The 12,658-nt window shown below is 34.2% G+C and overlaps 1 protein-coding gene across 3 annotated transcripts in view; it reads right to left on the reverse strand.

Moving 5' to 3' along the window:
- Nucleotides 1-12,658, reverse strand: part of Folh1 (folate hydrolase 1) — a 69,846-nt gene that overhangs the window by 8,666 nt on the left and 48,522 nt on the right. The window contains exons 13-14 of one of the 3 annotated variants that reach the window (XM_076546660.1): nucleotides 7,836-7,928; nucleotides 5,233-5,554 (exon numbers count right to left, since the gene is read on the reverse strand). In XM_076546660.1, coding sequence (XP_076402775.1) covers nucleotides 5,365-5,554; nucleotides 7,836-7,928 — 283 coding nt within the window. In that variant the 3' untranslated portion in view covers nucleotides 5,233-5,364. Of the gene's footprint in view, nucleotides 1-5,232; nucleotides 5,555-7,835; nucleotides 7,929-12,658 lie in introns of those variants that run through there. The other 2 variants (XM_006995721.4, XM_076546651.1) reach the window with 2 other exon arrangements.

A 12,658-nucleotide genomic window follows, 5' to 3' on the forward strand; every position in this document is an offset into this window, starting at 1 on the left:
AAATACATTGGACATTTCTTTACATATTTCTCAGCTATGTGAGTTTCTTTTTTGAGAATTTTCTGTTTAGAAGTGTACTTAATTTTTTTTTTCCAGCAACAGACCTTTTACTTTATTTTTTTTTACATGGCCTTGAAATTCAGAAAACACCTTGGGAATGTTTAGTCACCCTCTACACGTTCAGCAATTTGTGTGGATGTGAATTTGTGTGTTCATTTTCTGCTTCCAATACATACTTAATAAATACTATTACACAAAAGCAATATTAGATATCAAGGGAACAAAATCTAGTTTTGATCCATTGCCAAAGTGATAGAAAAACTGGCACAGAAAAGGCCAATTCAGCAAAAACAAAATATGATAACTGAACTACAAATTAAATATGGGATGAAGAGAAGTTTCATCAATCTTCTCACCAAAGGAAACAAAATAATGTTAATAAAGCCTTGTATATAAAGATCTCACCTAAAACATGTGCATTTATATTCGTTGCTCACCCAAAAAGTGCTCTAAGGACCCCAGGCCAAGGAGACACAAATTCAGTGAAAAGACCCCATATATCTTGATGAATAAATTTAAACCATTTAAATTAATATCGTCCTATAATCTAGAGTATATATTTCAATATTCATAGCATTTGTGGATTTGTGATATTGGTATATAATTAGAATGCAATCAAATGTATTGGACAATAAGATTATGCTGCATGTAATTTAATCTTTGGTGATTCAGAAAGCACTTTAAGCTATTATGGTTTTCAGAGTCAACATTAGGCACTTTATAACTTTTCATTGTAGAAGTAAAATATGTAGATACAGAATAACAGAGATTTCCAGTAGATACAATGTTTTATAAATGAATTTTACTATACCTCCTGTTCATGTTGTGATAGAAAGAATACAAAGAGGCAGAACACACAGAATTGTTAGGGCAAGGAAATTATTCTAGATTATATTATAATAGTGAATAAATATCATTAGGTTCAATTCCAAAAAGTACAATCCAAAGGATAAAGTTAAGTATTGATTGTGGATTTTTGGTATTCTTATGACAAAACAGAGCAATCATAAGTGTACTTTATTTTTAACTGAGTTATTTGCTTTCTTGCTATCTAGATTCTTGAGTTTTTATATACTTTGAATATTAGCCCTCTTTTGGATATGAAGTTATTAAAAATCTTCATCATTTCTGTAGGCTGCCACTTTTTCTTCATGATGGTGTCCTTTGCTATCCAGAAGCTTCTCAGTTTCATGAGGTCCTGTATATTATTTGTTGATCTTAGATTGTGTGCTAATGGTCTTCTGTTAAGAAAGTCTTTTCTTGTGCCAATAAGTTCAAGGCTATTCACCATTTTATCTTCTCTTGGGTTGTGTATCCAGTTTTATGTTAAGTTCTTTAATCCATTTGTAATTGAGTCTTGTTCAGGCATATATAGATCTATTTCGATTCTTCTTTTCTGTGCAGCCATCCAGTTTGACTATCATCACTTGTTGAAGATGCTGTCTTTTTTCCAATGTGTATTTCTGGCTTCTTTATAAAAAATCTGATGCCAATAGGTGTGTGGATTTGCAGGTTGATTACATTGATTAACGTGTGTGTTTTTGTGCCTTTACCATGCTTTTATTTTTTCAACTAAACTTTTCTTTCTGAGGGGTAAGGAAGGAAACACACATGTTCTGATGGTGACTTTCTCTTTTACTTCATCTTGAAAAATCTTCTCTGAAAATCTCTCTGTCTCCATATAGTTACATATTTTTCCACACGGCTACATCTCTCTTTTACACAGCCACACATCTCTATTCTACATATCTCTCCGCAAAAAGAAACTCTGGTCAAATATATGAGTTACGTTTTGAGGGTCACATCTGTTCAGGGAGTTGTCTTTAATGTTATCAGCCAGACTTTTGTAAATGAAGAACTAGCACTAAAGTTGCTTTATGCTTGACATTGGTTCAGTATGCATTTGGGACTCTGTTCTTGGGCAATTCATTTGGAGGAGCAACTGGTCTTCTTTGACTTTGTTTTTAAGTCTTAAATCAGCTAAGGGTGTAAAAAGCTGCCTTTGCAGCTGAGAATGCTGTTATTTTCCTGTGCAACTTCATTGCCTATTCCCAGTGATATTCTTATTCCAACAATTCCACACCTACTCAAACAAGGACAAACTTCCTAAACCTTCCCAAGTAGTGCCACTTCTTGATGACTAAGCATTCAAATATATTAGCCTATTGGGACAGCACTTATTCAAAACACCACACAAAATTTTCACTTAGATGATTAGAGTTACCCCAAGATAATTTGTGTTAGGTAAGGCTATTATGAAGTTGTTTCCCAGTTTTCTTTTTCAGCCTGTTTTTGTAGAGGAGGACTATTGATTTTTGTGAATTAACTTTGTATCTAGCTACTTCGTTGAAGTGCTTACTAGCAACAGGAGTTACCCAATGGAATCCTTAGGGCCACTTATGCATACTATCATATCATCTGTAAATAATGATATTTTGACGTCTTCCTTTCCAATTTGTATGCACTTATTCTCCTTTAGTTGTGTTATTGATCTATCTCAGACTTCAAGTACTATATTAAATAAGTATGGAGAGAGTGGACAACCTTGTCTTGTTGCTGATTTAAGCAGAATTGCTTTGAGTTTCTCTTCATTATTTTGATGTTGGTTATGGACCTCATGGAAACTGCCTTTAGCATGTTGAGGTATGTCCCTTGTATCCCTAATTTTTCCAGGACTTTCATCATTTGGAGGCCACCTTTTCAAAGGTCTTTTCTGCACTTAATGAGATAATTACTTATTAATTACATGGTTTTTGTCTTTATATCTGTTTATATGTTATGTTACTTGTTAATTTGCATATGTTGAACCATCCATGTATCTCTGGGATAAAGCATATTTTATTATGGTAGATGATCTTTTATATGTGTTATTGGATTTGATTTGTGAGTATTTTATTGAGAATATTTGCATCTATGTCCATAACGAAAATTGGTTTGTTATTCTCTTTCTTTGTTGGGTCTTTATGTGGTTTCCATGTCTGGGTAACAGTGGTCTTTGTAAAACAAATTGAGTAATGGTCCTTCTTTTTCTATTTTGTGTCCTCATTTGGTGAATATCTTCAGAATGTCTTCTTTAAAACCTGGTAGAGCCGGGCGGTGGTGGCGCACGCCTTTAATCCCAGCACTCGGGAGGCAGAGCCAGGCGGATCTCTGTGAGTTCGAGGCCAGCCTGGGCTACCAAGTGAGTTCCAGGAAAGGCGCAAAACTACAGAGAAACCCTGTCTCGAAAAACCAAAAAAAAAAAAAAAAAAACCTGGTAGAATAAAACCACTTAGCCCTGGACTAATTTGGCTTTTTATGCTTTTAATGTCTGCTTCCAATTCACTAGGGGTTATGGGTATGCTTAAATTGCTTATCTGATCCTGATTTAACTTTGGTAAGTGGTATGTATCAAGGAAACGATCCATTTCTTTTAGATTTGCCAGTTACATAGAGTACAGGATTTTAAATTATGTCCATGTGATTCTCTGGATTTCCTCAATGTCTTTTCTAATTTTGCTAATATGTATATTCTCTCTCTCTCTCTCTCTCTCTCTCTCTCTCTCTCTCTCTCTCTCTCTCTGCCTTTTGGTTAATTTGAATGAGAACTTATTGATTTCCTCAAAATAAAAACCCAACTGCTTGTTTCATTGATTCTTTGTATTATTTTATTTTGTTAAATTTATCCCCAAGTTTATTTCTTACCATCTACTTCTTTTGTGTGTGATTTCTTCTTTTTGTTCTAGAATTTTCAGATGTGCTGTTAAGTTACTAGTATGAGCTCTCTCCTATTTTTTAATATAGATAATTAATGGTGTGACCTTACCTCTTAGAACTGCCTTAAATGAGAAAAATAATTAAAATCAAAATAAACAAACAAAAATCATGGAACTGATTATTTTGGTCAACTACTCTTGGGCCTGGAGCCTGCCCCAGAGTGTGGTTGACATTGTATTTGGGAAAACTAATTTTCCCTTTCCCAGGAGGTATCAATTGCAAATACCTCCTTTGTTAGAGGTGGGTCTTTGTGTTCATTTCCCCTTTCCCCTTCTGGGATTTGTTCACCTTGAACATGTGCAGGTCTTTTGCATGCTGACACAATTTGAAACTTTTGTCTTATTGTGTTTTTCATTGTTTTGATTTTTAGTTTTGGAATTTGTTTCTATTTTTTGAGAGAGAGAATATGCATGAAGTTGGATGTGTAGGAAGGTGATGATAATATGGGAACATAGAGAATGTCAGTATAGTGACCATTTCTTATAGCTTCTATAGACATCTAAAATTCTCATTACTTTTCCCATGGCATTGATTCAAAATATCAGTGCTTATATAACTTGTCATTTTTTCTGATGTCTCTGCTTGTTCAAATAACTATGTGATTGCTTTCTTTTCTTCAACCCTTACTGATAAATGTGAAATTTACTCAAGGCAGTGCGGTGTCCCAAGAAAATCTGATAAACTACAGGAATAACTCAAAGGCAAACAGAAAAGATGAGCACTGCAAAATACAAATGTATGGTTTTAATATAAACATATATATTAAATATATTTAGTCATATAATGAATGCAACCATGTTTGGTGAATTTTGTGTAAAAATAAGGAAATGATGAACATAAAATTCAAGACTGTGATTACTTTTGACAGAGAAGACACAATTATTCCGAAGTGCATAAAGTTCTTTCTTGATATGATTACTGAGATTACAGATGTTAATTAATTATTAATTATACATGTATGCTGTACATAATTTTAATAAAATTTTATTAAGTATAACTAATCATGCTTTATAATACAGAGTGATAAGGTTTACTAGAACTATGAATAGATCAGAAATCATCAGCTAGTCTGTCAGCTAGTATGTGGTTGGGTAGCATCTAAGCCTCTGGATGGAGCAGTTTTGTGTACTGTCCCAAGTGCATTCCATAATAAAATGATGCTTGTTTACATTGAAATGACAGGGTTAGATTTCTGATAACTATCTGATAATGTCAGGTAAATGTTTGCTATATTACACTGTTCACCTTGGTGTTAATACTTAATTGAATTTCAAATTTCAGAAAGATATTCTAAAATTAAAATATAAAATATTTATCCATTTTTCTTTTTTTGAACCACAAGGAAAAATCAAAACAAAGAAAACTAAAAGGAAATATATATGTATATATATATATATATATATATATATATATATATATATATATATATATGTGCACATACATACATACAGCTATTACCCATAATCATAAAATACCAAACATTTATTTTTCTATGCAGGTCCTCCCAATAATATCATCCCTACCCAAAATGGATTCCCTGAAGTACCCTTAGGCTACTTCTCTCAAAGTCTCTGCTGCAGCTTGCACTGTGAAGGCTGCAATAGAAATCTGTCTCTTCACTTCTCTCCAGGCCTTGGAAGGATCCACTTTGCTATCAATATCAAAAAGGGCATCATAAATCCCTGGGAATGACTCTCCTGCATATTTGTTGTGGCTGCTTGGAGCATAGATGATATGCCTGTTGATAAAACAGATTTCTGTCCATTCAGTGCACAAACAATATATAAGAAAAATAAGGCACTATATTCAAGTTGCATACTCCTTATTTTGTTACTTGAATTATTCAGTTGTTTCCTGAACTTAAAATGCTATGATCTCCAGGCACATTAATACACATAATTTTTACTTTTAATGAATAACTCAAGGTGTTTCAGAGCTATACAAATAAGAGTAAGGATAGCTAGTATAAACTATGTTTATTATTTAAAAAGGTAACTTACTATTTTCTTTAATTACTAAAAATAAACTGTATAATGTTGATAACAGTGTCCTCAGAGGAGAAAAGTGATCTGAGAACAAAAGTCATAAAATAATTAGTCTCCATGCACATTGCCAGTAAGTATGATGTTTGCATCATACTCCCTGATAAACACATCATGACATCGTGCTTATAGCCAGCCTCGTATGCATTAGTGTCACTTTTTATTGTTTTGTTGGTACTGGGATTAAAAGCGTGTGTCACCACATTTGGCTGTTCCCTAGTGTGTCCTTGAACACACAGAGACTCTGCCTGCCATATGATTGGATTAAGGGTGTGTGCTACCACTGTCTGACTTTTGTTTATAGCTGGCTATGACCTCTGGTCTCCAGGCAAACTTTATTTATTAACATACCAATAAAATATCACCATATTTCAGCACAAATAAAATATCACTATAGGAGACATGACAGCAGAAGTATAGGGTAGCTGAGCATATTGTATCCACTCAGGCAGCAGAGAGATGAATGCTGATTATCCAATTACAGTCTTTATTTATTCCATCCAGACCTTACATCGTGTTATGATGCCACCTACATTAAGTGTGTGCGTTCCCAAATTGGTTAAACATATCTGTAAACAACCTCACACCTAGAGGTTTGTCTCTTAGGTCATTCTAAATCTCATCAAGTTGACTATAACACTAACCATCACAGTCTCCAACAGTTCAAAATGATTCTGAGTAGAAATAATAATCATAATTATTTGCTCCATTTCATAATGGAGCAAAGACCATAATGTAAGACCTAAAACCCTAATAATGATATAATATAGGGAAAACATTTCAAAGTGTAGGTATAGACAAGGATATCTGAAAAGAATTCCAAATGCTAATAAATAATGCCAAGAACTGACTAATATGTCTTAAGGAAAATTTAAAGGTTTTTTTTTTTACAACAGAGTACAACCAAATGAAGGGAATATCAATGAAATTGAAGGAAATCTTTTGTAGTTAAACACCTAAGAGAGGATTGATTTCTAGAATATTTAAAGAATACACTCATTAAACACCCAGACCCTAAACAACTCAGTTAATAAATTGGTAAATGAAATAAACACACTGTTCTCAAAAGATGAAGCATAACTCTCCAATAACCATGTTAAAAGGTGTTTACCACACTAATTATCAGGGAAATTGAAATAAAAACCACCTTGATATTCCAGCTCTCCCCAGTAATTAACAAACAAGAACAAATGCTGATAAGGATGTAGGGAAATGGGAACATTTATACAGTAATGGTTGGGGTGTGCCTAGTCAAATTACTATAGGGATAAATATGAAATTACCTCAAGAAAACTACAAATAAAACTACCATATGAATCAGATAACACACTTCTGGGTGTATGCCTGAAGGACTCTCCACCTATGACAGAGATAAATGCATACCAGTGCTTATTGTATCACTGTTCATTAAAACCGAGTCATAGGACCAGCCTAGAGACCTATCAATGATTAATAGAAAAGAAAGTGGTATAAACACTCGTGTGAGTGTGTGTGTGTGTGTGTGTGTGTGTGTGTGTGTGTGTGTGTGTGAAAAACAATGGGGTTTTATTCAGTTACCAAGAGGAATGGAATTATGCTTTTGCTAGAAAAATGGATGTAATTAGAAATCATCATATTATGCAAAATAAGCCATATACAGAAGGATAAGTTACATTTGCTTTAATTGTGGGTCTTAGAACTCCTTAAAGACATGTGAAAAACAGAAAGGACATTACAGGAATGAAGGAAGCCAGTGATAAGGGACAAGGGGACATGGTACTTAGAGTGCTGAATGAGACTGGGATGAAGAACCAAGTATTTATGTTTGAAACAAACATTCTTTATCGAACCTAATTCTGTGTACAGTGAAATTTAAAGGTTTTGTTACAGCAGTAACAAAATTTTACCTCACTAAAATATTTTAAATAATAAAATTAAATAAACTATGGTATTTTTTACACAATGTGATATTAGACTATAGAATAATTTTTTTCTCACCTGTAGAAAGGCCTGCCTGGTAACCCTAAAGGATCAATGAAGGCACGTTCCAGATACATCAGCTGGTCATTCATAATTCTCAGTGATATAGGGCTAAAAAAGAAATTAATAAAGCTGTATCTCCATGAAGTTATGAACACCACCTGATAAACTATAAGTATGCAGTAAAATCAAACTCACATGCATTTTAAATCATTGTAACATCTAAATTAAGAATATCAGTAACATTATACAGACTGAGCAGGTTGTATTTATGTATTTAGGAATATTGTAACAACAATTATTAGAAAATGAGGTCACAAATTCAAAAAGAAAAAAGAAGGGTATGAATAGATTGGAGAGAGCAATGAGAAGGTAGAAATGATATAATTGTATTATTATCTCAAAAAAGTAATAAATTAAAAAAATATATCAGCATACATAATCCTCATATTTCAGAAATCCCATGAAATACTATTCAAATAAAACATTAACAATAAAACAGTAATGTGTTAGTGGTAAAACATGATAATATGGCCGGGCGGTGGTGGCGCACGCCTTTAATCCCAGCACTCGGGAGGCAGAGCCAGGTGGATCTCTGTGAGTTCGAGGCCAGCCTGGACTATCAAGTGAGTCCCAGGAAAGGCGCAAAGCTACACAGAGAAACCCTGTCTCGAAAAAAAAAATGATACTAACTTTAATGCACAGGGAAATGAGAATTAATAATCCTGGGATTATAATTAATGTCAGTTTTTTTCACTTTACAGATCCTAACAATCTACTCTCAGATTTAATATAAACATTGAAATATGAAAAGATATTAATATCTATTACATTTATGAAAATTAAAAATATTGAATAAGTGACAATAAAACTCTTATTATTAAAGATATATTTGTCAAGTATATAACCCTTACTTTACATTTTTATTAGTATTCAAATATAATGTAGCAAACATTCTTACAGTGTTCACATTCTCAAGAGAGATTATAGGGTTAATATAGGAAGTTATTATTGTTAATAAAAATGAATCAATGCAATTAAAAATCTACCACCAACCCCCAAATAATTCAATGACTAATTATGAAATATGGTATTCTAATTACATCACGATATAATTAGTAAACATTATAGTTTTAATAAATAGTTGTTTCATCCACGAATTTATCTAGATTTTCATTTTATATTACTTTTAACAAGAGTAGCATATAATAGTCCTTCACTCTTGTAAATGCTTTTATAATAAATTTAACTTCAGAGCAATCCTGAACATTTTACCGGTTATAACTCTATGTCAGAAATTAAGGATCAGTTTAGTGAAGTTTAGAATTTTAGAATTAACCAGTGAATTTTGTAAAATTTGTCAAATTCTGTTTATGGTTTTGGTTTTACACATAATTATTCCCATTTGTTCAGCACTCCTAAAAATAATAACTTCACAGTATTTATTGTTCTGGATAAACTGAATGTTTTTTGTTTTTTTTTTTTTCATCACAGGCAATTTATTTTGTTCTATTCATTCACAGTTAATACAGAAAATACTTGGAAACATTTCAATATAATGTTTGACACAGAAATCATCAAATAGAACTATACAATGTTGACAGGAGACAGTACATTTATAATTTATAACCCCAAATGTATTTATAAATTAGAAATGGAAAGATCTACAAATGAAATTATGAAGGTTCACCAAAGTCATTTAATCTGTCAGTTTCTCATTCATTTTTATGTCTTAATAATATTCTATTGTATGAATAAGCCACATTTTATTTCTCTCCAGTATTTGATAGCTATTTGAGTTGTTTTAACTTTTTTACTATTAGCAACACACTGCTGTAAACCTTCATGTACATGTTTCATAGGTGCACATTTTCAGTAATTTGAGGATATATTCCTAAGGGTAAAATTGTTGTGTAACAGAGTAACAATGTTTTGCACTTTGACCAACCACCAAACTGCTTTGCCAAAGTGGCACACCATTTTACAATCTCACCAAATCCTTGTTTTTAAGGCTCTGATTTTTGTACAAAAGCATTCAATCATTCTGTCAGACCAAACCAGGAAAAGTAAGCTATAATTCAGAGCTGTTCTATTCCATTTACTATGCAAAGCCATTCTTGGTGTTTGCAACTCTCAGCCCTTTTGAGTATTCTTGCAGTGTTCACTTTTTCCTCCACCACTTTTTTTTCTTCTTTTTTTTCTGGTTTATTTCTATCTATTACAAATGTATAAAAAATCCTCCATCAACGCTGCTGATAGCAGCAGAACCTTGAGAAATATACCTTTGGTTTGCCTCAGAAAAGGAACACATATTGCACTGTAAAGTTTATAAAATTGGCGCAAAACATTGTGGTAATGTTACAATACCAGTTTTAAGAGTTCGGTGACTAATGGGGAGCCGATGGGATACATGCAGAACTGTGAAAGCGATCTCACTTAGCCAGCTGTACGTGTAGACTGTAAATCTACATTCAGATCATTTCTGAACTAAGACTATCATCTCAGTTTATCTGTTGAGGTCAACCAGGAAACCCTAGAATATACCTTGATTTTTGCAAAAAACAAAACAGGGGGAGGGGTTTCTTCAGCATTTCAGTCCACGAGTAACAGTATCCTAACAGGCAAAGTGTTCTCTCACTGTCAACATAGAATGAACTGCTGCTGGAGGTCAACTTGGGCTTTAATTTGCATTAGCACTTACATGCATAGTAGTCCAAGTTGTTGACCTCATGACTTTAAAAAGTAACTCTAAAAAAGTAAAATGGCCCTTCTTGGAAGACTAAAGAAAGTCATCCAGCCACAGTTGTAAAAAGTCTCATCAAAACAATATACCCTTTTATAAATTATGCCTCAATTTAAAAAAAAAAGTAGCCCCAAATAAGCAGCTCTGAAAAAGAAAATATAACTTAAGATATTTGAAAAAACAAGGTGAATACAGGTTCAAAAATAATTAAGATACATTTTCCTAAGGCTATCTAGAATTAGGCTTTAAAGAATTCTACCATTTCAAGTTTACCACTAGTTACTAGATACCTATTTACAAACAAGATATTCACTTTTTTTGTTCCTTTATCAAGAGAAAAATCTACCTTCAGACTATGAGGGTGGTGATGGTGAGGGACTAGAAAACAAGGTTCAAACAATCCCATGCAAATATCACATTTTTCAAATGGAAGAACTCCAAACTGCACTAGAAGTTCCAATCACTAAGACACTTTCCACTGAATGATTTAAGTACAACTACATGGCACCAAGGTTTAGGCCAATATAGGCCTGACAACCAAGTCCTTGTTTTCTGGAAGAAAGGTCTCAAAAGTCACACTCAATTCCACATAACAATACTTCAAAGATTAATTAGGTTTTCATTTCCTTAATATTTTTGTTTTTGACTTCTAATCTTAAAGACTAGATTAAAACTTAGCTCATTTCCCAGAAGGCATTGCTTCCCTTTGCTCTATGAAAGAGTCCACCAAGACCTCTTCCTCAAAACCATCTAGCCCCCAGCCTCCAGCCTGTGCTTGTGATGCATCTTTCTCAACATCCTGAAAAGGTAATGTAGGTAAAATATGCTCATAAACATTAAAACTAGTTGTTAGAAAGACGTAACTAGCTTTATAATTTAAGTTTTAAAACATAAATACCTGCAGCTTGATCTGCACTGACAATGATTGTCAGAGCCTAGAATTCAACATTTACAAATTCTCATTCACACACACAAAACACACTATTATCACACAACTTGTGTCTTGAGAGAATCTTCTGCTTTTTAAATCTTTGGCCTCCCAGCCAATCCCAAGTTCAACCAACTTTAACTAAAACTTCACTCAGAATTTCACCAAGCTTTTCACCCACACATTAATGCTTGTTGTATCTTTCATCAACTGTCAAAATCTGAAGCCTGCTCAGAGATCGCCAGGTAAAAGGAAATAAATGAAATACACAGAGGTTATTTCAAAACAGAACATGACCATCATCAAAAAAAAAAAAAGTCACGATTCCCGATTGGGATCATCCTTTGTTTACTACTAGTAAGAAAAATCCCACGTTGGGCTATTTCACACTCCAGCATTGACCAAAGGACACGAGAGCTGTTTCTGGAGCATGCAGTTTCTCACACAGGTGTCCCCAGAGGAACACCAGGGATAAAGTCACGTGAGGCCTCTCCCGTACAGAGGCTGTCTCACAGGGGCAGTGAGGACACCCACTAGTTTGTGGAGATCCCTGAGAAAGTATGATTCTTAAAATCTGGACTGTACATAATTCACATCAGCCCTGTTCAGGTACTCACTGGAAGAAAGGTGCAGCTGTCAGTTATTTTAACTGCCAACCCTTCCTTCCCACTTTTTGAACTTGCTTCTTGTGGCACTGGCCGAGCCCCATGCAGCCCAGAATCATCACTTCCCTCGGACATATTATCACTCAGGTCACTTCCATCATGGCTGTGGATGCCTTCGTCCTCATCAATGTCCGGTGACTCGTTTTCAGCCAAAGTGATAGGAGGCGAGGCCGTTACGGTTGGTGATGGGACAGGAGGCAATGGTGACACCGGTTCGGGTGCTGAGGCTTTCACAGGGACACTGTCTGGGTTCTGCTCAGTGTCCACTTCCATTTCACCAAGCTCAGCTGAACCAGTCTGACACTTAGCATGTAACGTTTCACCACCTGACCCATTTGAGTTTTGTTCCGAGGATAAGACACTGGTAGATTCCTTGGGAGCAGCAAGCGTAGCTAGACTCTTGCCAGCTTCCTCTGTTCCCACTTTCTTGAGAGGGGCCATTTTATTTCCTTCCCCATCAGAGCCAATTTCTTGGTCCTTAGGTGTCTCGTCTCTTCTTGAGTTT

The sequence above is a fragment of the Peromyscus maniculatus genome, chromosome 1, assembly GCF_049852395.1.
Source record: "Peromyscus maniculatus bairdii isolate BWxNUB_F1_BW_parent chromosome 1, HU_Pman_BW_mat_3.1, whole genome shotgun sequence".
In the NCBI taxonomy this organism is placed as follows: Eukaryota; Metazoa; Chordata; class Mammalia; order Rodentia; family Cricetidae; genus Peromyscus; species Peromyscus maniculatus.